Raw genomic sequence first — 27,192 nt, 5'->3', positions numbered from 1 at the left:
TCCCATGCAGAGTAACGAGTTGTCTGACTGAACTCATACCTCTCTGTATTTCTAGGGAGGAGTGAAAAAAGCAAGCCAGCATACGTAACCTGCTCATTTAAGTATAATGGAGGTTATACACACAAAATGACATTACTTTAGCTATATTCAGGCCCAAAGAAACTGTTTCTTTTCAAAACAATTAGTCTACATTAAGTATGCTGTAATATTAAATATCTGGAATAGTAAACTTCATTCAGATGATAGGTCTAGATTGCAGTATCTCTGCCTAGATGGAGCAGCTCATAGTGCAACACAAGTATCCATAATCACAGAACCATATAGTCACAGAATGGTTTGGGCTGAAAGGGACCTTGAATGGTCATCTAGTCCAACCCCCTGCTGTGGGCAGGGACGTCTTTCACTAGACCAGGATGCTCAAAGCCCTGTCCAACCTGACTTTGAACACTTCCAGGGATGGGGCATCCACAATTTCTCTGGGCAAACTGTTCCAGTGCCTCACCACCCTCATCGTAAAAAGTTTCTTCCTTACGTCTAATCTAAATCTATCCTCTTTTGGCTTAAAACCATTGCTCCTTGTCCTGTCACTACAGGCTGTGGTAAAAAGTCTCTCTCCATCTTTCTTATAAGCCCCCTGTATATAAAGGCCACAGTAAGGTCTCCCCGGAGCTTTCTCTTCTCAAGACTGAACAACCCCAGCTCTATCAGTATGAGGAACCGTGTTGGATTACTCACAGAGCCCCTACACATACCTACAATCACTGCAACCAGAAAGTGACCGTCCCGTGGTTCTATCAATCAGGCTCATATTCTTATTTATATAAGAATTGAAATGCCCTAACAGAAAAATGTGTATGGTTTATTTTCTGCACAGAATAATAAATCTCTTTTCTTTGCAGGGTTACTTGATAAGCTGTGTGTGGAACTGTTACCGATACATTAACAGCAGAAACAACTCAGATGTGTTGGTGTACATTACCACCAATGACACTGCGGTAAGGATGTTAGATTGCAAATATTTGCCTAATATTATGCATTTAAGAGCTTTATTTTATATTAATTTCTGACTTCTTAGTTAACCATCTTAATTCCTTTGAGAGTCCTCATCTGTTGGTTATGTTTAGACTTGAGATTCAACAGACTGGTGTGCTGTGATTACAAATCACATCTATTACTAAAATACTGGGTTTATTTTATGCATATAATCTGTTAAAGAATCTGTGTTAAGCATAACCTATAGCTTACCCCGTGGCCCCAGGAATTAACCCCAGTTCTGAGCTCTCCAGCTGTGTCATGATCTGGACAGGGGAGGCGACTGATTAGGACCCAGGGATGCCATGGTCTACACCTGCAGACAAATGTGGATTTAGCTGTAGAAACTGTGATTTAGGACATTCAACATCCGGTGTAGTGCTTTACACATTCACAGAGAGGAGCTAAAAGGCAACAAAAGTTCAGTGATTCATCTCCCAGTGCATGATGGGTTTTGTATAGTAAGGAGACATAATGAAACAAAGATTGACATGAAAGAAATGAATAAACAGATTTTAACCTCAAAGAATGGAAGGTGTCAGTTCACTTTATAGTAGTTTAGTGCTGACATGCATATGTGCAGGGCACAACTGTTAAGCAATATCTTGCTTGTTGCAGAAGGCAGTGAAGGAATACAAGAAGAAAGAGTCCCTGGAAAGAGCTAACACTGTTTGCAGCGGTTATCTCCATGGAGCTGCTCAGTTCCACCCAAACTACACACTGAGGGCACTGTGTCAAATCAGTCACTGGGGTGACTCCACTGGCTTATGTAATGAGGGTCTTTACATCATTTAATGGAATGAGAGCAGCATGAACTTGGTCCTTTGGATCATCAGGGTAAAATTTCAGGATTGCCTTCCTCAAGTTTTTCTAATTGTGGGTGGTCTCCACACGCTGAGGTACTAGACCATCAACTTTAAACCATTAGAATGAGCGATTCCTGTGCAGCTGCAAGGACTTAGAAAACTATTACTACTTTTATACGAAAGTTGTAACTCTTGCATAGTTATTTGTCTTCAATACCTGGAGCTTTAAGAAAAGCGTAAGAAGTTTTACGGACTATGATCAGGGCTGGCATTTAAGTATAAAAATATGGGTTTATTGAAAGCTAAGAAGTATTACTACTTTCCTTACTGGAATCTACGTTGAATAAAACCAGGAGTTTTATGTGAAATAATTTTGATAGCTCTTTTGTTCAGCCTGTGTGTTGTTGTAACTCAGCTTCAAACATTGCTAACTCTACAGCCCACAGAACTGGCAGGTTCAGTGGTGTGAGAGTGTCAGCTGAATTATCTGGGAAACTAAACTTACCAAAGCTTTTTAAAAGCTACGTTAAAACCACTTGCTTCACTGCTGTCTTTACAAAGCAAAGACTTTGGTTTTCAGAGATGCCTGGTTACCAAAACTCCTCGCAGTACTTTTGTATTTAGTAATTACCGAAGTGCTCTGAGCTGCCTCCTCATCTTTAAAGCACTTGTATTTTGTGAGGAAAGGAAGCCCTTTTATCCCATTTGCAGATGACGTATTCTTGCACTGAGAGTTTAATTTATGTTTGCTTATCTTGATCTTACAAGACAGCTATGGCAGAGGCAGGTTTTGAGAAAGGCTGTGCCCTCCTAACTAGTGCCCTGACCATAGGACTCTTGTTCTTTCCTCAATATTTACACCTCCTTAATTTGAATATGGTCAGAATCTCTTGCTTTCAGGTATGATGCATCTGTTGTTCATTCTTTCTAAGTTCAATGAGATGATGTCAGATCAGGTCCTATAGAAAGAGCTGTTTGGGAATCTATCAGCTGACCAAAAAATTCACCAAAAAATTCTTGTTCAGGAGTAGAGAAAGGCTCTGAAGCAATGCTGCTGGGGAAGAGTTTCTCAGGGCCAGCCAGAGAGGCAGGAGGAGAGAGAGTCACTAACAGCCTGGGTTTTCAATTATTTATTTGGGATGGAGGCAAGCCTCATTCAAACCCATGTCTGACTGCTCCTCTCCAGTCAGGATGAGCTCCTTCATCCCTAGGTGACGCAGTCGGTCTGCATCTCTTGCACACCCTTCCCTGACAAGCTCCATGGATGCCCACCAGCACAGTGCACTCAGCAATGTGATGGAGGAGCTGACGTGCTCCTGAGCAGCCTCTTTCTTTCTTCTGCTCATTGCTGAGCTTCAGCAAGTAACAACAGTCTGTAGGGTTAAATCCTCATCATCCTCCACTGTGAATCAGAAGATTGTTCTTCCCTCCCTTCACCCTCCCAAATCAGACTCAAAAAGATTTTTTTTCTATGTCTACATTGAGAGACATCAGCAAAAACACCTCTTCATGTGACTGGAAAAAAGTAAGCTCATTGCAGTTGGATAAAAATGGTTTCAAAATGAAGTGCAGAAGAATGGGACTTTGAAAGTTGAGTGCTGAGGACCTTTGAGAGTTTAGGACTCTTGAAGAAACCTCATGAAATTTTGAACTGCTGTGATAGGTCACTGCTGTCTGTTGAATTGTATAATATTCCCCCAACACTCAAGTGCACTGTTGTATTAAAACAGTTTTTTCATTTTTATTGATGCTGGGAAACTTCTTTCGGCAGGGCTCCTTCATGCCAGCATGCCTTTAAATTATAAACTACAAGTTTCTGAAAAAATGTGAGTCAATTTCTGCCCTCTGCTTTGAAAGAACTGTGTCATTTTTAGAATCAAATCTGCTACCTGAATTCCAGCAGAGCTGCAGGTCATATCTGCAGGGCATATTCTTGTCTTCAGGTATGTTTTTTTTATATATGCTTATCATCAGCATTAGCTGAAAGAATACCAATCTGTACAAATGGAAGTGAAAATCTAAGCTTAAATATGGAACTGGGCATAATAGCTACAATTTAGAGTAACAAGTTTTAAATATACCCCAACAGTTCCAAAATCTAGAAATCAGATCCAAGCTGCTACCTGCTAATATCCCTTGTACTGCATGGTAATTAATGCATCTCATCTACACTCCACACACAAGATTATTTTTTTTTAAGTTATTAGGTTTGCAAGTGCTAGACACTGTATTACAAAAAACATTTAGAATAGAGTTCAGATATGGGCTAGAGTATGGGTTAGTTTAGTGCCAAACTTAAAAGATCTGGTTTATGTATCGGGATGCTTAGAAACTCAAAATCTTTCTGCAGTTACATAAATATTTTCAATGAAGCTAAGAAATTTATTACTACAAACATTTTATTACTGTGTCTTACAGTTTTTTAGGAGAACTGTCTTTGAAAAATATCTTAAAAATGAAATGTATACCTTATTTCTATTATAATTGGCACTCAGGGGAAAAAAAGAAACCTCTGCCTTCAATAACAAATCATCAACAAATTTATCCTTGAATTCAAAATTCAGTATACCTGCAGGATTTATACTGAAAATGTAAAAGGATTGGGTAAACCCCTGTCCGCTAATAACTCTAATTACAGACAATTAGATAGCCATAAACAATTGCATTCATGTTATGATTAGTTGATGATTGTTGTATGGAATTTTTTGAAGGGACACCTCTGTCTGTTGTAAGAGAAGGCATGCCAGCTACAATAGTTATTCTTGTCTCTGGTCTATTAACATCTTGGCAAAACCAAATTCTTGGATCTTCCATTGCCAGATAAATACAAATTTACTTATACCTTCATAAGGATCATTATTTTCCCTCTTCTAACTTTCAGACTAGGAGTTGCCTGGTTTACCTGCTCAGAACTCTTAAAAAATATATCTAAGAGTTTCAATTTAAATGGAAATATGACATTAATGACTGAGCTTTTCTCAAGAAGAACAATCAAATCCTTACTAGCTGGGATGCTGTCTCACAAGAGATAGGAAGGGTCCATGGTTACTTGCTGGCTGCAGCAGCTGTGAACCTTTCTAAGATGTTTGGATTACAGGTCTCTTTCCTAAGAAAGAAGGAAACTTCTTTAATATAGAGCACTAGGATATGGTTCAAAAGAATAAGAAGCTGTGATTGTATATAATTGGTTATCTAGTCCAGAAAGTTGATCTGAAAATAATAACCAGATTATCTTTTGTTTTACTGCATTTCTTAATTTAGCACTGGTAAGGTCTGTAAGCACATTTACACATCACATCCAGATTCGATTAGGAGAATGGATAACTCCTTAACCACAGCTGTGCGAGCCTGCTTCTTGTTCTTCGTTTCTTGACTCTCTGTGTTCAGGAAGTCCTTGGTGGGTCTCACAATTAGTTTCCCCCATTTCTATCTAAAGCAAGTCCATCACAACTCTGTAAACTCATGTACATGAGCGTGTACAGGTCTCAACAGCAGTCTTAATCCATCTTCTTCTTGGCTGGTCACGTGGTGGAAACCTACTGATACCTCCTTCCAGGAGATGAGCTTTTGTGTTTTCTGTCCCCATACAGGACTGCTCTACCAAGGCTGGTCGCTGGCACTCCTTTACCTTCTCTCACGCTCCTCGTGAGTTCTGCTCTATAGACCCCTCTCTGTTATCAGCCCCCAATTCAGTAATACTTTACTTAAAAAAAAATTCAGCTGTCCCTCTGCCTTTGTACTAACCATCTAATTTTCATGCCACTAAAAGCCATGAGAACAACTGAAGTATGGACTGATCTGGGGGGGGAAATTCCCAGCACAGAAGTTTCCAGTTAGTTCCCTCTGATCAAACTGGTTCTTATAAATAATGCTCATAGATCTGAACTGTAACTAACCTGATAGCTACAGTTATTGGCTACCAGATAATCTGATTTTTGTCACTCTGTGTAAGTGGTTTAAGCCATCCTTTTTGCCAGTGTGCCATCTGGAACAAACGAACATCCTCCCCGCTGCAGGCTGTGAACGGGATATTCCTGCTGCCCCTGTTAGGTGAGAGGTCCTCCTTCTGTGGCCCTTGATCGAAGTTGGACACCACATGAACGTACCTGGCTTGGCTCCATGAACAAACTGCATTATGGCGTTGGTGCGCCAGCTGGGGCTGGGCAGGGGAATGGTCTTCCCCAGTTGGTGGGAAGATGTGACCCTCTTATGCTCCAAGGGCTGATAACGCCAGGACCTGGGGATCCAGCTGTGTACCTCAGTCTCAGCAGAGTCACTTGGGGATATGGTATCATCTCCCTCCTGTAAGTGTTTTTCCAATACTGCTCTCCCCTCAGTTTCTGGACTTATCTGTAGGAGATTTTGGCATGGAAGTAAGGTGCCTCCCCCGCAGTGAACCGTATTAACCTGAAGATTATTTTTTCCACTTTCCCAATCTGGGATTGCTTTTTCCTGCCAACTGCTGAAGCACACCATGGGTGAAGATTAATTTTCTACACTAATTTAAACTGTGACAGCAGTACCATGGAAATGTTCATCCAGTTTGGAAAAATTGCCACTGTACAAGTGCAGAAGATAACCCAAAGTTAGATATTTTCTTCTCTGGAGCAGGAATAGCTCTTTTGTGCTCTTGAACAGCCAGAGGATTTCATTTTGTTTATTTTTAACTCTCACTGAAGCCAATCAATGGAAGTTTCATCTCCAGTCATGCTGGCAGAGGGGATAAAATGTAAAGCTGTAAATCTCTTTTCAAAGTGGGATTTAGATCCGTACATACTTTATCAAATAGCTCCAGTGGATCCTATCTGACATACATTTATCCACAACAGTTAAGAAGTTACTTGTTTTTTCAATGCAGATACATTCCTTCTGTGGACATGACATCAACTAAGTAGCCTGTAATTAATCTGTCAACACTTTTGTTTGCTCTCCCTTTCTCAAAGCAATAGGAGACCTATTTGAGAAGTGCAGGTTAGGTCTTTCATTCCTGCTGGATGATTCCTCTGAGCAGAGGAACCATATTCTTTGGTAAGGTTGGAAGAGCCATTCTTTGTGTTATTGTGTTTTTCTACTGTCATGGTTTAACCCCAGCCAGCAACTAAGCACCATGCAGCTGCTCCCTCCCCCCCCCCCCCCGCCAAAGTGGCATGGGGGAGCGAATTGGAAAAAAAAGGTAAAACTCGTGGGTTGAGATAAGAAACAGTTCACTAGAAGAGAAAGGAAGAAACTAATAATGATAATAATAACAATAACAAAAATGACCATAATAATAAAAGGATTGGAATATACAAAACAAGTGATGCACAGTGCAATTGCTCACCACTCGCTGACCGATGCCCAGTTAGTTCCTGAGCAGTGATCCCCCCCAGCCAAGTCCCCCCAGTTTATATACTGGACACGACATCACATGGTATGGAATATGCCTTTGCCCGATTTGGGTCAGCTGCCCTGGCTGTGTCCCCTCCCAACTTCTTGTGCCCCTCCAGCATCCTTGCTGGCTGGGCATGAGAAGCTGAAAAATCCTTGACTTAGTATAAACACTACTTAGCAACAGCTGAAAACCTCAGTGTGTTATCAACATTCTTCTCATACTGAATCCAAGACATAACACTATACCAGCTAGCAGAAAGCAAATTAACTCTATCCTAGCTAAAACAAGGACAGCTACATGTGTGGAAGGTGATTAGTTTGGCTATGGACGGAGGGAAGGACCTTAGACTTGTGCCAGTTAAACAGACTGAAGCATAAGGTGGAGCCCAGAGGCAGACAAACCATGCACAAGAGCTCTTGTTTCTGGTAGGTGCTTTGGGACCTGTGATTTCCAGCTACTGACCCAGTTTTAGGATGGTATATATCAGAGTAGAAGACAACTTGGAGAAGAATACTGCTTTTTTATTTTCCATAGTGTGACATAAAAATCCTACCAACTTGGCAATGTTCATCAGGTAGCTTATCTTGTGTGTCAGTTTGTATGCATAATGTTATTACTGAGCCACTAGATCAGAGGCATCTTTTTCCAGTGAGTAGTAACCATGAACATACTTTAAAGTGAGTGAACACCACAAATTAATACCGCTGGCATGACTCACTCTCTGAGCCCTTCTCAGGGCCTCCAACTGAGTCCAGGCAAAGGAGGTCTGACCTTCCTTAGTGGAAACTGCCTGATGAAACCTGCAAGAGGGAAAGCAGGTAAAACAGGAGGCAGAGAAGAAGAAGAAGCAGCAGCAGGGACAAGAAAAAAAGGGATATAAGCAGAACTGCCCAGTGCTTGAAGTAAAGGGGGTGATTAGTTAGTAACCATATGCAATAGTCTACATGAGACCTGGGAGTGTGCTTTAAATGCTGGATCTGGGTTTTTTTGCAGAATTGTGCTTAAAAACATTCCCAGAGCAATGTCTTTAATCAGAGAATCTTCAAAGGTCTCAGGCTCCACATGGATGCCAGCATTCACGTCTTGCTAGTGTGCATGTGCGACGTGCATTTTCTCCTCTTCTGTTTGATTTTGAGTTGCAGAAAAGTATCATGACAGCCTGCATCTGCCTACAAACAGCTATTCAGCTGCTCCAGCATTTCATATTCTACCTGCAGTGAAGTCCCATCCCTTGTCAGTTGTCCTTTAATCTTAGCAAAAAGGTTGGTTTTTCTTCTTTCTTTTTAACTTTCCCATCTTATCATCTATACTCAGCTCTTTTTTCCACTACTTCCTTGTTTATGGAAAGATTTTGTCTTAAAATCCAGCATTCCCTGTGGTCTGAATTTCTTCATGCTGCCTGTTTGTTGCTTAGTGCTATTTGCTAATCACGCTTCTTGTTACACGTCTCACCTATTACTGGGTAGCTGCTCTCAGAAGCCAGCTGTGCTGTTTGGAACAGGCTATTAACAGTGTCAGTTTGGGGCAAATACCCTCTTAAGTTTAAAAATAAGATTTCCAAAACATTTTAACTTGTCATTAGAGTCATTAAATTTACTTACAAGTTAAATTACAAGATCAAAATATACATCTTTATCTATTTTCCTCAGTAGATTTTTATTTTAAACACAAAAACTGTATTTGTTTGCAGCTCAAATACTAGTTATTCTAATATATGACAATTCATAAGAGATTTGCAATAGAAATAGACAAATCTGTTCTGTGTTCATAATTAGATTAAAAAGAAGACATGAAATGGGGATTTAAATCTTCCAAATATTTTTGGTTCCACTAATTGGGACTGTTGCAATGTAGGAAAAAACAGAGTGTTTATAAATTTGCAGTGTTTCTTTACAGACCCTTTTTTTCTAACAGGCTTGATTCATTACCATCTGACAGCTGCTGGATTGTGGGCTTCAAAAAACAAGTCAAAGTCTTCAGTATAATTCCAAGGATGTGTATCAGTGCAGCAAAAGCCGATGACAACTTAAATCCCTGTTGCCAAGGATATATGGGTGTAGAAGCTGAGCCGTGTGTGAATTTTCCAGGTCAGGCTCAAGTTGTAGTTACACTGTGCAACGAAGGACAGGGAGGCCTGAATTCACTCAGGCAGGTATTGCTCAAACAGGGAAATGCAGTAGGGTGCAAGAGGCAAAGTCACAGCAGCCGTTAGCCACATTATGGCTTTAGAGCCATATAGTTGGCCCATGCTAGAAGCCCTGCCCTTCTGCAGAGCTGCTCTTCCCAGAGGCGGTCCTGCCTTCGGCTCCAGCACTAGCTCATCCAGTATCTTTGCATCGCATCCCCTTGCAGAGCGCAAGCCTGGCCTTTGCCAAGCGGAGGAGGAACTCCTCACACGTCCCAGTCCCTCCAGCTCCGAGCCTCTCTGCCGAAACTTACCCAGCACCACAAACTGTGCAGATGCAGAAAGAATATCAGCCATCAGTTAGGTGGGAGGGAGGCTGGTGGTTCAGTAGATGGCATTGTTCTCTCGGAGACTGCGTGAAAGCAGTGCACAGCTCCCTGGCAGGGAGGAGCACCCAGCTGCGGTTGTTTTGCTGAGGGTGTGACAATAAGCGAGAGGTCTGGCTTCCTGCAGTTCTTAATAGCTTCTGGTGATTTCTGGACCATTCCTTCAGTCTGATTCCAATTCACTTTAACGGCTCCCATAGAGCGACCGCGCTCTTCCCAAGCATCCCTCAGGACTCTTTATGGACACAGGACTGTCTGCTGTGGTCTGTCCTGAACTGCACAGCACTTGTGGTTTTTTGGTTTTCTTCTTACGAGCAGTGAAGAAAGTGAGGTCTGTTTTAAACGAACGCTGTGACAAACACTCAACTTCAGAAAGAACAAGGCTGAGTGGGCATTCATGTGCCAAATTTAGAAGATCTGCAAAAGTTTGTGGGAGTTTCTGGTTGGCAGGTGCTTTACAGATGTGATTTACTAACATTAATGGATTTTTATATAAACATAAGACTTTTCCCTCAAGCTGTCAGTTCATCACTTTTCATGACACTAGTCCTTTGTAGTTTTAACACAGTATTTTAATAATTTGGTTATAAGCAAAGGCTTCCCTTCAGCATTCACTAGGAAATGCCTAAATACACTGTGCAAGAAAAGCTGGATTTTATATGGCAATCTTATGACTTACTTTTTAATAGGGATACCAAAAGAATGTGTTTGTATAAAAACAAAAATTAGTGAAAAATATGTATGGAAGACAGAACTAGAGGTTGGTCATCTCAAAATCCCAGATCTTACTGCTCCCGAAAGTTATAATGAGACTTCAAAACCTACCTCCAAACTTTACAACTGGCCCATCTCTCTGTTGTGGTGCCCAAAGACTGACATCGGGTCATCCCACGTCCCTAGGCATACAGACAGGGAGAAACAGTCCATCTGGTGAGATGAAGATAAGACAGAAGCCTTTCCAGCAATATCTGTAATGCAAGCATGGCTGTGATAACCGCTGTTGGGAGATGACCAGTCCTGTCATACAATTTGGCTGCCCCATGTGAGCTATTCCTAGGTTCCTGTCATATTAACTCTTGAGTGGGATACACGATGTAATTGTAAGAGGAGATAAGGTCAGAAAGAGGTGCAGGTTAGTAATTAAAAAGTCCATTGAAATATTAGTGCTCTGTTACAGTCTCTGCACTCAGGACAACACATCAACCATTTGTTACACAGAGTCAAAGTATACTTCAAGTCTTCAGTACTGATGACATGCAGGCAAGTACCCCCGGAGAAAGCATGTGCTCATCCAGCAAATGCTCATTAGGGAAAAATTGAAAAAATAAATATGTTCTGTCCATACAAAATCATGATGTGCAACTAGAGATGCAGCAGTAGAAGGCTGGCCAAGATGTAGGAAAGACTTCTGTGGCCTGAGGTGGACTATCTCTCCATGCCTTTGAACGGAGGAGGTAATTACACCATTATTCTGGATGACTTTTATGAGGTTGCACATGATGGAAAAAACCAATAGTTTCCTGAATCCAATTTTCTTCCCACGCAAGGGTAATCACAATCTGTCCCTAAATATTGTTGTGTCCTAGTAATATATACATTTATTCCTCTATATGGAGTGCTGAAAACATTGTGCTGCTTCATTACAGAAATCCATAAACTCGTGTAAAGTTTCTTAAATAGTGTCTTGGAGAGCTGGTGGCTTGGAATAAACAAGCAGTTTTGTCACAGGAAAGCAAAATACACCAACTTTAACTTTGCACAGATGATTTTGCAGCATTGAGGCCTACTTCTTCACTGAATGGGGTTATAAATTATCTCTGAGCTATTCTGCTTCCAGTTACACCATCTGTAATCATTCTAGTGTGGTTTCTAAAGGAAATGCATACATATAAACATGAAAATACTTCCTGTCCATGTTGAGAAGAAGGTTTCTTGGGATTTATTTGACAAACAACATATCATGAAACCCTTAAATAGTAATTAACTAGCACATTTTGGACAAACTTTTCAAGTAAAAGCATCTGTGCATTAAGTAAAACATTTCCCCTTTTATATTAAATATGATTTGGCTCGGATATGAAGCTTTGGCCCTATACCCAAGGCTTTTTTATCTGATGATAGGGGAAGGAGAAAAAGAAAGATGGGAAAGGTTTTTTGTGAACATTACTCTCTGACTTCCTCAGCAACAGTTCCTTTGACTGGACTCATTTGACCAGAGCAGCCATTTACATTGTAAACAACCACCTCTGAAGCAGATATTTATAAGCATTTATTGATAAGAATTGCTTCTAAAGGGCAGTTGATCTCATCTGGAAGAACATGTAACACAGGTCAGGCAGGTGAAAGTCCCTGCCACTCTCCTGAGCACAAAGGAAGCTTCGTCCAGACGGAGGTCAGCTCCCTCCTGACTGTAACGCTTCTTCACATGCCTGGTCTTGGAGCTCTTTCTTCAGCCTGGACCCAAAACTGTCAAGTGAGTTTCTTAGTATGAAGAAATTAACTGTGGACTGCACTGTAGGGGAGCAAGGATCCTTAGTGGGATGAAAGAGTGACAGAACAAGAGAGAACATGATAGAGGTCTTTAAAATCATGAGTGGCAGAGGAGGTAAAGGAGGAACAACTGCTCACTGCCTTAGCAAAAGAACTAGGGGACGTTCAGTGAAATAGCTAGTGGCAGGTTTCATAGCAAACCAAAGAAGCTATTTCTTCACCTAACACCTAGATCAGCTGTGGGACTGCTTACCACGGCACACTGCAGGTGCTAAAAGTCAGCATGGGTTCAAACACAGGCTAGAAAAATCAGTGGAAGAAAAAATCCTGTAAGACATGACCAGTAATTCAGCAAGTCCTTGACATTCAAATTTCTGACAATTTGGAGAACATTCTGGGCAAGTTGTGACTATATATGCTTGCACTGCTCTTTCTTAATTTCTTTTATTGTTCTGTCTTGCACTTCTCTTTCTTCATCTTCCATCACTGATTGCTGTGATCTGGATGGACATTTCACCTGATCCAGTAGAGCTGCCCCTACATGCACATGCTTAGCTGCAGCGTGATGAAAGCTAATCCCTACTTCTTTCTCTAGTGCTTATGTTGTACGCAACATTTGACTGCTTCTCACTACAGAATTATTATTGTTATTCTTGTTTCTTCACTGCTAGGAAAAAGCTCCCTCTTCTCCTGAAGTCTTTTCATACAGTCAGTGTAAAGTGTGCCTTCATGTTAAGGGGTTAAAGAGAAAACTCTGAATTCTCAATGGATTTAATTTTAATACTTCCTAACTGTTTCAGTCAATCTCTCTCCCTTGAGAATTTGAGTGTGCATGATCTACTGTTCTTCAGGGCCAAATATCACCTACTTTTCTGAAGTTACCTCAGAGATGACCAGATCAGATGACCCAAAGGTGCAGTTTATGAACTGGATTTTTAAAAGTAGCGGAAGACCTTGGGTGACTCACTTCTGAGACATCTGAAAAGCCTAGGGCTTAAAAACTCTTGAGCACCCATTATAGAAAAAACACTTTTCTTCAGAAACTCTTAATAAACACTACTTCTTCCCACCGTGCTTACAGAAACATTAGAAACTTTTGAAGAGTCTGCCTCAATAAAATCAGTATATATAGTAACTTCCAGTAAATTTTGTACAGGAAATAAAACATGTGCTACATTGATAGTCTTATTTCCTTTAAAATAAAATACAAAATTAATTATATAATCAGTGATATTTACATATAGCCCAGTGCTCATTGTCATACATAGCACTAAATGAAATAGCTGCCACTTGGTGCATTGAGCCTCTGAAACAGAGCTCTACCAAGAAGATTTGGATTTCTGAAAATTTTAAGCAAAAAATACATCTTAATTTTATATTTTCCTCTGTAGTCTCAGACTTCTCAGAAGAAAAGAACATTGTCAAACTTGACAGGAAAACGTTGCAAAGAGAGAATTATTCTCAGCCTTTCCTGCATACGGAGTGAAGCAATCAGCCAACTATAGCTGTTTATACACACAGAAATCTGTTTTCCCCAGGTGATCTTCATAATATTTGCGTAGCCAAGAACCCAACAGTACACAAGGGCAGTTGGGACTATCTTGAACTGGACAGGCGGTCACGTCGGCAGCCTCCCCTCTAGAGCTCTTTGTAGGCTCACTGCTTGCTTCACTGCAGCTGAACATGGTTTAGGTTGCAGTTGATGGCTCCTCAAAGCACCGCAGCTGTGGGAGGAAATTCCACTCCTCTTGGCTGGGTGAATGACAGGAGAGCAGGGAAGTAAACATGAAATCAGTAAATGTGATTGCATACCATTAAACCCTCTCCAAACTGTGCAATGGTATCAAGATTATAACAAGTTGGTGGTCGGTGTTGGGCTGGAATCACTGAGATGAAATGAACCCAGAGTAGAGGATTGGTGCAACTAGGAATGTGCTGCTTAAAACCTTGTCTTTCAATTCAGTTGTCTCTCAACGTGATGCATCAGCCCTGTGCTACATTGAAGAGAAAATCTATCCTGAATTAGGAAAGGCATGCAGTGACTGTATTTCAGCCTACAGCTGTGTCAGTGTTCGTCCCATCACCAGGCCAGGGGCTGCACGTTGGACAGAGGCTCCCTGATGAGGAAATTCCTGTGGTTCAGCACTTTTAGCTGTGAAACAGTCCAGCACTGTCTGTGGCATACTCTCACCATCTGCCTACCACTATTCACTTTGTGGTTACTCTCCCTCCCTTTTTAAATAAACAGAGAATAAGGCCTGAAGCCACTGACACTTTTTATGCGAGCTGTGTGAAAGAAAAGGCTCCTTTTGCCCTCTCTCCTTTTCCTCCCCACATATTCACAGGAGCCTCCCATAAGGATTCCTGGTAGCGGTTTGGGTGCCTGAAATGTAAAGTTCACTTCTGCAGAAGAATGATACATAATGCACACATAGCTGTGGTGAAGAGGTTGGGGTAAACATTTCCAGGCATAGGCTGAAATTTCTGCAAATATATATTTAGCTTGTAAATATTTCCACAATTTAGTCCCTGTCTCATACAGTCATGTGCAAGTTTCATCCAAGAGACTTTTAAATTTGTCTTAAGGTTTCCAACACTTTTTAAGATGTTTCAAATAATAGGCCTGTTTTACAAATGGGAGACCTTCCTAAGGCAAAGTCAAAGAATTTGTGAAAACTCAAAAGGTCAGCAACACGACCAGTATTAAATTGCAGTAGTGATGACCCTAATTCCACTCAACTACTCATTGTCACCTGTCCCTGTCTATACACTGTGTATTGATGCAATGTGAAGTCCTTCAGCATAAAAGACGAGTTTTTATTGAAAAGCTAAAGTTTGAGAAAACATCCTGAATGCTCACTACAACCATCAGCACTTACTATAGACATTTTAATCTATAGCTTTTTTGGCATTATTAAGTGCATTTCTGTTCTAGAAGGTGTTAGAGAAAAGTATGTTAGAGCTGTCTCTAACAATGTTTGTTTCTAACAAGACATCAAAAAGGTATTTTGCCATTGGAACTCACAGAAGTTTTATATAGCTGCCAGCCAAAATGCTGTTCTATTGGGTTCAGTGAGTTTTGGGTGAGACTCTGAAGCATGCAGAAATAATCAGTTAATCAAATATTTAAGTTTATTCATACAGGACTAAGCACATTTTCTCCTCTAGAAATGTACTAGACACCAAATAGATCTAAGAGCTTGAGTTCAAACAGGAATAAATGCAGCAAATATGAGGAAACTTGTACATATGCTGAAGAAAGAAAATTTTCTACTGGAAGTTCAGGTAAATGTGGAATCAGCTTTAAAAATACGGAGTGATTATTGAAATTATGCAATTCCGCCCCCCAAAACCACCTTTGGTCCAAGATTAATTCCAAACTGTTTGAATATACAAATATTTGCCTGAGTTTCTTCTTAGGCATATTTCTTAGCAATGTCTTTAAAAACCTATTCTCCAAAACCAGATTAACCAGGATGTAAAAAATAAGAAATGACATGTGTTTATATTTACTGCATATGTTATAGCCATTGGCAAGCTTTTATGGTAATTATTTCTTCCAGAGAAGGTCATCCTGTATCATGTGCTTTATAATAGAGAGATGCTTATGTAATACAATTATCCAAACCACTTGGATGACACCAGCTAAGTCAGTACCAGGATTTCTTATGGGTCAGTTCTGGATTATTTCTGCATATTATACAAGACTGCTTATCACAAAATGCTTAAATGGTATTGGGAGCAAAGCCCAGCACCCAGGACTCCCTGTCCCACTTAAGCACCCTAACCATGGGGCTACATAGCCACACTTTCTCCTGTTTTCTTTCTTTCCCCATGGATTCTTGCATACTTGGCTTCACTGTGACAACAGGAGGGTGGAAAATGGTCATTCCAACCTAACTGAAAACCTTGTGTCTGGAGGATTCATATGGCAGATAGGACCTGTAGGTTTGAACCCTCTTGGTTCGGGACCCCCTAGAGCTCTGATCTCAGAGTCTCTGTGCAATGCTTTTATCACCAGATAACTATACAAACAGCGAGTAATGTCACCTCCTCCTCTGGCTGCATGTTAAAGGATGATGTTAAAATGCCACATGGTTCTTAAATACAGTTATAGGGGCTGTGAAAGAAGTTTGGAGCTTCTGTCCTTTGGATTTTAGGCATCCTATAGGACTGAACCCTGCAAATCTAATCTTCCAAACTTGCTTGCTGGTCTACTGATAAAAAGCCAGAACTTCTTTTCACAGCAATCACTGAGTTCCAAAAAATGGAGGTCCTTCATACTTTCTTTTTATAGTTACTTGTGAGTGACAATCTCCAACACTCTGTAAACATTAGTCCCTGAACATCCAGGGGAGCTAACATACATTTCTCTCAATTCACAACAAAGAAGCAAGGAAATGTTCAGATGCCGTGCCTAGGAAGCAAAATGTATCAGTTGTCCTAGTGGTTATTCTGCCTTGGGGATACCATGGACCTAAAATATGCCTATATTTTTGTCCTCATTAATTATTTTAGACTGCATCCATTCTAATCAGGTTCTTAGATAAGACTGAATAGTGAGTTTCTATTTTTCCAGTTTCTGAATTCACCCTTTGGCTCAGTGACTGGCTTCCATTTTATGTCTCTGGAGAGCATAATGTACTGCCTGAGTAACTATTCTGTTTTATGTGCAAGGCACTTATCTGCTTCCATTAAACCATGCTGAAATTTAAAATTAACACAGGAGAAGGGAAAACTGCTCTGATCCAGATTTTCATCTCAGCTACTTTGGTATAAACTAAACGATTAAAATTCTAATGGAATTCATTTTTCCTTGAGATTTTTTGTAAATGGTTACCCATTTCAAGTGTAAACAGTTAAAAGCTGAAATAATTCAAGTTTTATCATATTTCTTCCTTTTGCCAAAATAGACTTAATTGAGAAAAGATGGAAAAATTATTAAGAGCAAGTAATGGTCTGAAACTCCTTTCTTGTTCAAAAATAATTAAAAGGTAGTCTTACAGAGGCAGAGTTGCAAGATTTGTAATTATAGAGTGGTTGAAGAGTTATTCAAACTGTCATGGAAGCTGAAGGATGATTATTTAGACTTACAGTTGACAGATGATTAAGTAATAGTGACAAAACCACACTGACTGAAAGTAAAACAGTTAAATTAGTTTAAAGGACTTTTACTATACTAGTGACATGAGACACTTGGGGTCCCAGCCAGCGTCATGTATTCCACAAATTTCAAGTGCTTTCTTCCATGTGTTGTCCATCACGTTCATTCATCTTAACCTTTGTTTAATATCCTGTCCATATTTTCTTTGTCTAACTCAAATGCTGCTAGGCAAAGGTAGTAATTTTGAATTCTGCTCATTCTACACTCATTGCTTTTTATCACTATTCTGTTCATATCAGGGAATGTAAGATCAGGATATTTAAATATTTAAACACAAAAACGTGTGGGAAGTAAGCCTGTAAAGTCATCACTGATAAAACTGTTCAGACAAATAATCTTTTCCAGCAATAAAGTGACCCTAAACCTCACAGACATTGGGTAAATACTCTTTAGCCTTCCACTGTAGATATTTTCTTGTGAAATTTCTGAACCTTTTTAGTGGTGTCCCCAGTTCATACCCCACACACCTTGAATACTCCTATAGAAATCCATATGCCTTAGGATTTAGCCAGTGGCTTCTCCAAAATGGCTCCTGTAGGTATTCCTGTCTGCCCTCACTTCTTGTTAAACGGTTGATAACTGAGAAAGCATCTTCTGAGGTTCCTTGGGGCCATTGACCCATGTATGAGTTTTGGGTCCATAGAGCAAAGCAGAGTGCTCACCTCCCAAGAGGTAAAAACCTCACCAGGAGGCTGTTCTCCTACCAGACAGATTTTGTTTCATACAGGAGTGAAGGGAATGAAGAAACTCACTCATAGCAGTAAATCCTCCAGGAGACCTACTGCAAATGACAGTAACTTCAACGCTGAAGTAATAAAATCGATGTAACTACAGTAGTCTTAGGACACATTGATCTAAAAGAGGATCAGAGCACAGGAATAGGTATTGTCCTTTATTAATCAGCTCGTAGTCCTGGAATATGGACAGCTTTTTGGACTGTATCTGCTGTCATTTCTTGTCATGACTGATGAAATGGACTCTGAACCAGAAAGGAGTGGACCACAGCTTGGGGCTTAGCATTACAAGAGTGCAATAAGACGGCTAAATCTTCACAAAGTGAACTTGATTCATTTTCAGTCATCTGTAGATCAGATTTAATTACTAATTATATTGCTTCATAATCATCTAATGAACATGTCTCAGTACATCTGAGAAACTAGTACCTTTTTTAGTAACACAAGCACTTTACTAGAAACCCTGTTGTTAAACTAATGATCAGCACTAGGGAGAGGATCTCAGCTGTAGTGTTTTTCACAGTTTACGTGCTTTAGTGGTGTGATTTACTGAGGTTACATTGCAAAATATATTCATGATTTTTATCACAATATTTATTTGAAGTTCTATATGTTGTCCTAATTTCACTAGATATGTAGTCTGCCATAAGCTGTTTGCACCCTTTAAAGTTGACATAATTTATTAAATGTTTTTCAATACAAGGTTTTTTTAGATTATGTAGTGGGTGTGTGCATAGTATATTGCATTTACAAGCTCAGACACATGGTATTAATAAAGAGTGATGGCTCTGACAATTTCCTTTTCTAAATAATGAAACTTTTTTGATTAAGGGCTGAAGATGCCAAGGTAGCCATTCTGTAATCTAACAAACATGTACACAGATGTACTTGAACACATGGTCATCAATGCATGTCTGTAAACTCACATAAGTATAATGTGAATCATGCTTGGAACCATCCTACAAAAGCCTGTTCCAGGGTTGATGTAAATCTATAGAAAGATTCCCACTGATTTTGTTACATTGTGAATGGGGTCCAAAAGGGATGATTACAGATGTTTCTTTGCAGAAGGCAGGTTATCAACTTCTTTAAGAACTGGTGAAATCCTCTCATGGCAAAACTTCCATTGACTTTACTGAGATCAGGATTTTCCCAGTGTATGTTTAGACAATCAACTTTATGTGGTCTTTAATGACCAAGAAGTGATGCTGATAAATCTGGAAATTCCATCATGAATAATTGATCTATGGCTCCGTAAAGTATCTCTGCCAGTGCACTACAACTGATATTCTTACACGATATTGAGATATTTTAGGGAATTTGCACTCATTCTTCATTCAGACATTTATTTTATCCTCAGTCCCTGCTGAGATTCACAGAGCAAGTGCTCCTTTGCCTTTTCACATGCAAGTTAATTAATGTCAGTGCTGGTGCCATTAAAAATTGCATGATAACTAGCATGCTTGCCTAAAGAAGTAGAAATCTTGGTTCAAATCCCTCCTCTGCCCTGTGTGGCCTGAACTTGCATCTCCCGTGTCCTAGGAAGCTGCCTGGACTCCTATGAATGGGGATGAGATATCATTAAAGCTATCTTAATTTCTATCAGATGTTTAAGTATTCACTGAAGGGCTTATGGGAACATGGGTCTTCCTTCTCATGGCTGAGTGCCCCAGAAGCACAAAACTGGAGATTTATTTAGGCATTGGGTAATTTGTACTCCATTTGCTTTTTTTCTGCCCACCACAAAATAATTATTAGCTCTTCCAGGGAAACCTCAGAAAGAGAGATTTTCAGGACTTTTCTCACTCTGGCTTAGCAGTTTGAGCACTCCTCCAGGAGACATGGTTTAAGTGCTCTTGACAGAGGAGAGATGCAGAATAAGCAGCTACTGTCACTGCCAGATTGAACCAATTCAGGTACCAGCAATGAATGCTTTTTGGCTGAAATCAAGCTGTCACTGGAGTCAATAAGAAATGAGAAGAAATTATGTTTTCCTTTGTAATGAAAACAGGCACACAAATTGAAAATGAGGAACCTCAAGCTAATACTGTTTCATTTTCTAACTATTCTGCTCCTGCTACTAATTTACTCTTTTTTCTTATTTTTTAGGATAATGCCTTAAGGGTTTTCTTTTCCATAAATTTTATCAGCTGGCTTCTTTTTAAAAAATATAACCTTTTTTCCTTTCCTGCAGGTCCTGTTGCCACCGTATGATGATCCTGTGAACGGAGCTGCTAAAGATCCACCACCACCTTATGTGTCAGCATAAGTGAGAGTGTGCTGTGTACCTAGGGAGGATAGCTTTACTTTTCTGACATTGGAGCAATAGTTTGATAATTTCACTTCCAGGATATAACCTCTGTGGGTTACACTTTGCTGTTTTGCTGACATATTGAAACTAAATTGTATGATTAAAATTCTGTAGATAGTTTTAATAATTTGCTGCAACTACAGTAGTGTTTCAGAAACTAGTGAACTAGTTTCAGAACTATTCTGGGTAGCGCTAAGGTTACAGTAGTCACGGAATAGCTTTTCCCACCATGTCTGACATGCAGTGATAGAGAACATAGAACTTTGCATTTTCAATCAGGTTCAGAGTGTGACTTTCTTTTTTTTATTCGTAAAACTTCCAAAGCATTACAAATGTGTTTGTCAGATGCCCACTTTCACCTTCAGAATACAGACCAAGTCCAAAAAAGTGACATTCCACTTCATTCCTGTTCTGCAAGAATTTATTAAGGTGTTATGCTATGAAGGATTATGATTGCAAGAAGAAGAATGAGTCTTACACACCATTCTCATCAATCTGGCTAATGGGAAACAAACTTAATCAGGAAGAATAAGTGTGGGAAATGAGAGTAGACAAAGCACTCTGTGATGTGTAACAAGCCAGAACCTGCAGTCTACATGGACTCACTTCGTCCCAGCCCACAACCATTCTAACACTCAAAAAAAAGAGTTCTTACCAACTTCTGGTAATTTTCTTTTCCTGTCTACACACCTTTTTCCTCCCCACCAACTTCACAGATAGTATTTTGAGGTCACAAAATCCCTGCTTTTAAAGTCCCATGGTTACATGACAAAGCTGCGTCTTTCGCACTCAATGTGCAAATATTTTCCCATTGGAATGTGCCTGTAAATATTGCAATGTTCTGCTGAGTGTGAACTAAATTATGCAGATTCTAAGATATATGTTCCCAACCTATGGGAAGCTTCTGCATGTAACTTGCTCGAGCATTAGCAGATATGTTTTGTGTGTTTCTCGTATACATCAACGTGGGGATTTTAGATTCCTTTTATGACTGAACTGGTTGTGCTGAGAATCTTTCTCATGGGATTCATCCATCCGTGAATGCTTGTCTGAGGTATTTATTTCTTCCCCAGAGAAGTGCCTCCTGCACATGTAACTTTTTGTCGTTGATGAAGGTTCTACTTTTAATTGAAAAGGAACAGGAAAAGGGAATATAATGTGTGTCTCTACCTCTCACCATTTCCCCCTGTGTTGTCTCCTCTGCATTTGGCATGATTGAACAGGCTGAAGCTAGACTGATGCCATTGCACACCACCCCAGGTAAAGGGCAGTGCAGAGCTGAGGCACAGTTTTGGAGGGGCACCAGAAGAAACCAAGGTGCCATCTCTCCTGTGACTGGGCTGGCATGTGAGTCCACACTCTTCCTAAGGAGGACACCCTTTCCCACACTCAGTGCATTGACTCCATTCTGCAGACTGAAGAAGAGTGGAGCTTTTCCTGCCTTTTTCTGGAAAAGAGCTTTCCAGGGGAGCACAGGACCAACAACTTGTTTTCATGGAGGTTGCCACTGTGACCTGTCCTTGTAGAGGCCAGGGAAGGAAGGGCCAGACTCGCTCTGCCTGTCTCTAACACACCCCTGGGGAAAGGCAGGTCCCCATCTTCTTGTTGGAATTTTGCTTTAAGGTTCATCTACTCTGAGATCAAACTAAGCAATGCTTCTGACTGAACCAATCCTGAGGTCCATCCATCAATCTCTGTCACAGTCCTATCACTTCCTTCAGAATAACTCCATGTATTATTATCTCATTACAGTTATCTTCAGGAATTAACCTGAATTTGGGGGTTGGGCTGGCTGGCTGGGCTTCTGAGCTTCATTTTCTTTCATTCTTGACAGATTTGTGAAGGATTTTAAACAGTCATCTGTTTGAGAAAGCTGGTTGTAAATACATCGCATCTGTGTATACAAACTTCTCTATAATAAAAGGGTGTTTCCTCAAGACTACGGAAGTAATTTTTGCTGGTTTTCCAAGCACAAGCATAGACAAATTCCTGTCCAATCAATCTGACATGGCAGGATTTTCTCTGTAAATGACCCAAACCACAGTTTTTCAGTACACTCACCAGCTTTCCCTCCATACTGTATAAATGGAGAATAGAACAGTAAGTTCTATAATTTATTGTACAACTAAAAAAGGGATAATTCAAGCTTTTAGTTCATTGTCCAGAATTGCAGGCAGTTTTCCAGGTCTGGTGAAGTGTGTGATACGGAACAGGGCTATACCGAAAGCTGGGGTTTCTTTTGCTCCACATCATTATAGGAATAATGTTGTGTTAATTCACATGAAATTTCTGTAGACTTTAGCTTATCTTACTAAAGAATCAAGACTTCTTCACACACACCATGCGTGCATAAGTGGGAGTACATGTGTCCTGCCAGTACTCCTAATACCTTTTGGATTTTGTCCAATTTGAGTTAAAGAGGGCAGGGAGGTTATGGTATCAAAACCATGACATTCCTGCACATAGTGTAGATAGGCAGCTGGGTAGGAGGGAGCAGCTAACGTAATGTAAGTTCAGCTCTGCTGACGTATCAGAGGATCCATGTGGGAGATGAGTTCCCCCGCTCCCAAAGAAAAACAAGATTCTCTGGGTTAAATGAAAAGATACGAATGCCAGCTGAAGGTTTTTTATCCTCAGTTGTTGAATTCACTCTCCATTTCCATCTCTAATCCTGGGGAATTCACACCACAGCTTTTCTATAATTCATTTTTAATAGTCAGTCATCTGTGACACAGAAACCCATTAAAAACCTGGCTTCTTAAGTTTCTGTGCTATGGGAACTGCTTGCTCCTAACAGTGCTTTTTTCACTATCCCTTGCATTTTTTCCTTTCTCCCAGATATTAGGAGCATACTGTTACTCAAGTTCTGTCCTGTTTTCTTATCTTAAACTCTAACATATCAGTTTATTATTAATAATTTCTAGTATCTTAAGAGTGGAAAGAAAATATTTTCAAGGTATGCTGACATGGAACATCATAAATATAGGACCAAAACCAGCAAGTAGGAATCTAAACCTTCATAGTACCAGAAATATAAGTAGAACTTTTGCTGAAATCTTCTAAAATTTTTTTAAGTATCTGTTATAAGGCATTGCAGGCTTCACAAAGCCTACACATGCTAAGGCACAAATCCCATTTCTCTCATCTGTGCATGATGCTCTTATTCTTGATGGAACAATGCAGCTTCCCTTTGTGGTATCCACGCATCGTATTGGAGAAAGCAGAGAGGAATTCATAGTGGTGACCCAACAGTGCGGCACTCGTGCTTCTAAGTACATTAAATTTTCTAAAACAATTATTAAAGACCATTATTTTAGGTGTTAGCCTTTCTGTACATCTTTGGGAAAACCTCTGGTTGGTAAAAACAATCCAGATTTTATATGTTACCAAAGGCCATGTCAGATCGATTTATGGCCAGAGAAAAGATTGCCAAGGAAGCAGAGGGAACGATAACTAACCAGGGAGGTCCCAGAGGACTGGAGGCTTGCCAATGTGACTCCCATTTACAAGAAGGGTCCGAGGGAGGATCTGGGGAACTACAGGCCTGTCAGCCTGACCTCAGTACTGGGGAAGATTATGGACCTGTTTGTCTTGAAAGCACTCACATGGCAAGTCCAGGACAAGCAGGGCACTGGGCCCAGTCAGCATGGGTTTACGAAAGGCAGGTCCTGCTTGACCAACCTGATCTCCTTCTATGACCAGGTGACCCACCTAGTGGATGAGGGAAAGGCTGTGGATGTTATCTTCCTTGACTCAGCAAGGCCCTTGACACTGTCTCTCATGCCATACTCCTTGAGAAGCTGGCATCTCATGGCTTGGACGAGTGTACTCTTCGCTGTGTGAAAAACTGGCTGGATAGACAAGACCAGAGGGTTGTGGTGAATGGGGTGAAATCCAGTTGGCAGTGGGTCACAAGTGGTGTTCCCCAGGGCTCAGTGTTGGGCCCCGTTCTGTTTAATATCTTTATCAATGATTTGGATGAGGGGATCGAGTGCACCCTCAGCAAGTTTGCAGATGACACCAAGTTGGGAGGGAGGGTCCATCTGGTTGAGGGTAGGGAGGCTCTACAGAGGGATCTGGACAGGCTGGATTGATGGGCTGAGGCCAATTGTATGAAGTTCAACAAGGCCAAGTGCCAGGTCCTGCACTTCGGTCACAACAACCCCATGCAGCGCTACAGGCTTGGGGAAAAGTGGCTGGAAAGCTGCCCAGCAGAGAAAGACCTGGGGGTGCTGGTTGACAGCCGGCTGAACATGAGCCAGCAGTGTGCCCAGGTGGCCAAGAAGGCCAACGGCATCCTGGCCTGTATCAGAAATAGTATGGCCAGCAGGAGCAGGGAGGTGATTGTTCCCCTGTACCAGGCACTGGTGAGGCCGCACCTCAAGTACTGTGTTCAGTTTTGGGCCCCTCACTACAGGAAAGACATGGAGGTGCTGGAGCATGTCCAGAGAAGGGCAACGAAGCTGGTGAGGGGCCTGGAGCACAAGTCTTATGAGGAGCAGCTGAGGGAGCTGGAGCTGTTTAGTCTAGAGAAGAGGAGGCTGAGGGGAGACATTATCGCTCTCTACAACTACCTGAAGGGGGGTTGTAGTGAGATGGGTGCTGGTCTCTTCTGTCAGGTGGCTGGAGATAGGACGAGAGGACATGGCCTCAAGTTGCAGCAAGGGAGATTTAAGTTAGATATTAGGAAAAAATTTTTTACTGAGAGGGTTGTCAGACATTGGAATAGGCTGCCCAGGGAAGTGGTTGAGTCACCTGGAGGTATTCAAAAAGCGAGTAGATGGAGTACTCCAGAACATGGTTTAGTGGGCATGGATGATGGTTGGACTCGATGATCTTGAAGGTCTTTTCCAACCTAAATGATGCTATGATTCTATGATTCTATGAACTAGTCTGAAACAAATTCCAAATTCTGTGCTTTCAAAATAGGGCATTCCTCAGCACTACTCTGTTGGCCAAAGTAGAGCAACTAGGGACACAATGGACAGTTTTAACAAATTTTTGTTAACATCAACAAGTCTGCACACTGATGCTTGGAATATGCAAGGTGAAAGACTTGGCTACTGGTAAGGGAAGAATGGAGAGAAGAGTGGCAACAGGGGCAGACCATGGGAGGGCAACATTCATGTATGTCCTTTAAACAGCACAGAGACAGATGTCACTGCATTGACAAGGTTCACTGCTATAAACCTGGTTGGCTTATGTGCTCTCTTTCTCCTGTGCTATGGTCAGGAGGAAATATAATTGCTCCTGTAATCTGTTACATTAGCTGTTATGCCAGCTCTGTTTCAGACTTTTGTCACTGGAGTGGATGATACCTTGGTCTTGTTGTATGGCAAAGACATCTACAGATTCATTTTTCTAAACCCAAAGAAGTATTGGTTAAATTCCTGCCAAACTGCTCCTCTGGAGCGAAGTTACATCCTTAGAGGCTGCTCTCCTTAGAGGCTGCTTCTTTGGAGCTGAGTTATATCCTTCCCATTTACAAGTCTCTAATAGTTGCAGAAATTGCAGTCAGGTACCACGAAAAAGCATTTCTTTCAAAATTTCTATGCCTATGGCTACGGACATGTTCCAGCACTATCTTAGTTCACAGCTCTGAGAAACCCAAAACAGCAGCCATAGCTATCTAAAGAGAGGCTTGGCTCCGATAAATCAGGATTAGAGTTCTTTCAGAGAAGGACTCTGGTATTTGTAAATGATGTCTCCACACCCATGGATTTGACCCAAAATGGTTCTGCAACGTGGCCAGTTTTTCAGCTGAATAGCTCAGCAGGGTGTGGAAGCCAGATCTGTGACCTTCTGCCTGCAGCCTGTGTCCACCTACAGCAGAACAGGATACCAAAGCAACAGCAGTGAAAACCTCATTATCACCCAGCCAGCAGATATAAAGTTACTTCAGAGAAAAAAGGCAGTCCTACAAGTATATCCTAGACAATGAGCTACAACAGTAGTTTATTTTAATGAAGAACTTATGTGAAATTTAATGCAGTAAATTACTTTTTTTCTTTCAGATTATTCAAACCTTTCAAACAGGATAGTTTTCAGAAAGTCATGAAAGATTTGTCCATTGTAGCCAGAGCTGGACTTAACTAATTAGTCTCAGCAGAGGACACAGGGTCACCTGGAAGGCTGAATAAACAGCAAGAAGATGAATCAGGCATGCAGCAGGGCTGGCTACTTGGCTTACAAGAGATGCTTGCTAGCCAGCAGAGACAGAGGAGCTGTGAAGCTACTCTGAGAGAGGGAGCTGCAGCACGGCAGAGCCTCTGCAGCCATTTCAGAGGACTTCTGTTTGCTCTTTGAGGTCAACATGACCAGCAATAGCAGGGATGAGCCACACACAGTGTTTTAGTCCAGAACCTGGGCTCTATTACGGTATCTAAGTGCATCCTGCTAATAACTATATCTAACAGGTTTCTGTTTTCATATAAACTTTGCCCAAGTATCCAAATACTTCCAGTTTTTTGAGGGGTTGAGAGATTTTTTTTTTACATTCCTTCTACTTCAACATCAGGAACTCTGTGGCATTGATCACCTGTAATTTTGAAACCAGTTCCCCCTCCAAAGTGCCCCATTTCAAGTCCCTTCATGACAGCAGAGGCATGGATGCAATTAGAGACAGAGGTCCAACATTGGTAGACTTTCAGCATCGAATCCTCTGAGCCCATTCAGTGTCAGGATGGGCAAGGTGTTCTTAAAAATATAGATACCGTCCTAATAAGACAAGTATGTTTTACTTTATGGATGGCAGATCTTGGGGCTTCTCTCTG

At 40.9% G+C, this 27,192-nt stretch overlaps 1 protein-coding gene across 1 annotated transcript in view; it reads left to right on the top strand.

Moving 5' to 3' along the window:
* LAPTM4B (lysosomal protein transmembrane 4 beta) overlaps window positions 1-20,770 on the top strand; it is a 61,054-nt gene extending 40,284 nt beyond the window's left edge. The window contains exons 6-7 of the mRNA XM_010577069.1: window positions 900-995; window positions 20,303-20,770. Coding sequence (XP_010575371.1) covers window positions 900-995; window positions 20,303-20,377 — 171 coding nt within the window. The 3' untranslated portion in view covers window positions 20,378-20,770. The remainder of the gene's footprint in view (window positions 1-899; window positions 996-20,302) is intronic.
* Window positions 20,771-27,192: the final 6,422 nt, after the last annotated feature.

Source organism: Haliaeetus leucocephalus, unplaced genomic scaffold (genome assembly GCF_000737465.1).
Source record: "Haliaeetus leucocephalus isolate CR32 unplaced genomic scaffold, Haliaeetus_leucocephalus-4.0 Scaffold555, whole genome shotgun sequence".
Taxonomy (NCBI): Eukaryota; Metazoa; Chordata; class Aves; order Accipitriformes; family Accipitridae; genus Haliaeetus; species Haliaeetus leucocephalus.
Note: the sequence above shows the minus strand (reverse complement) of the source record. Positions and strands in the feature narration are given on the sequence as shown.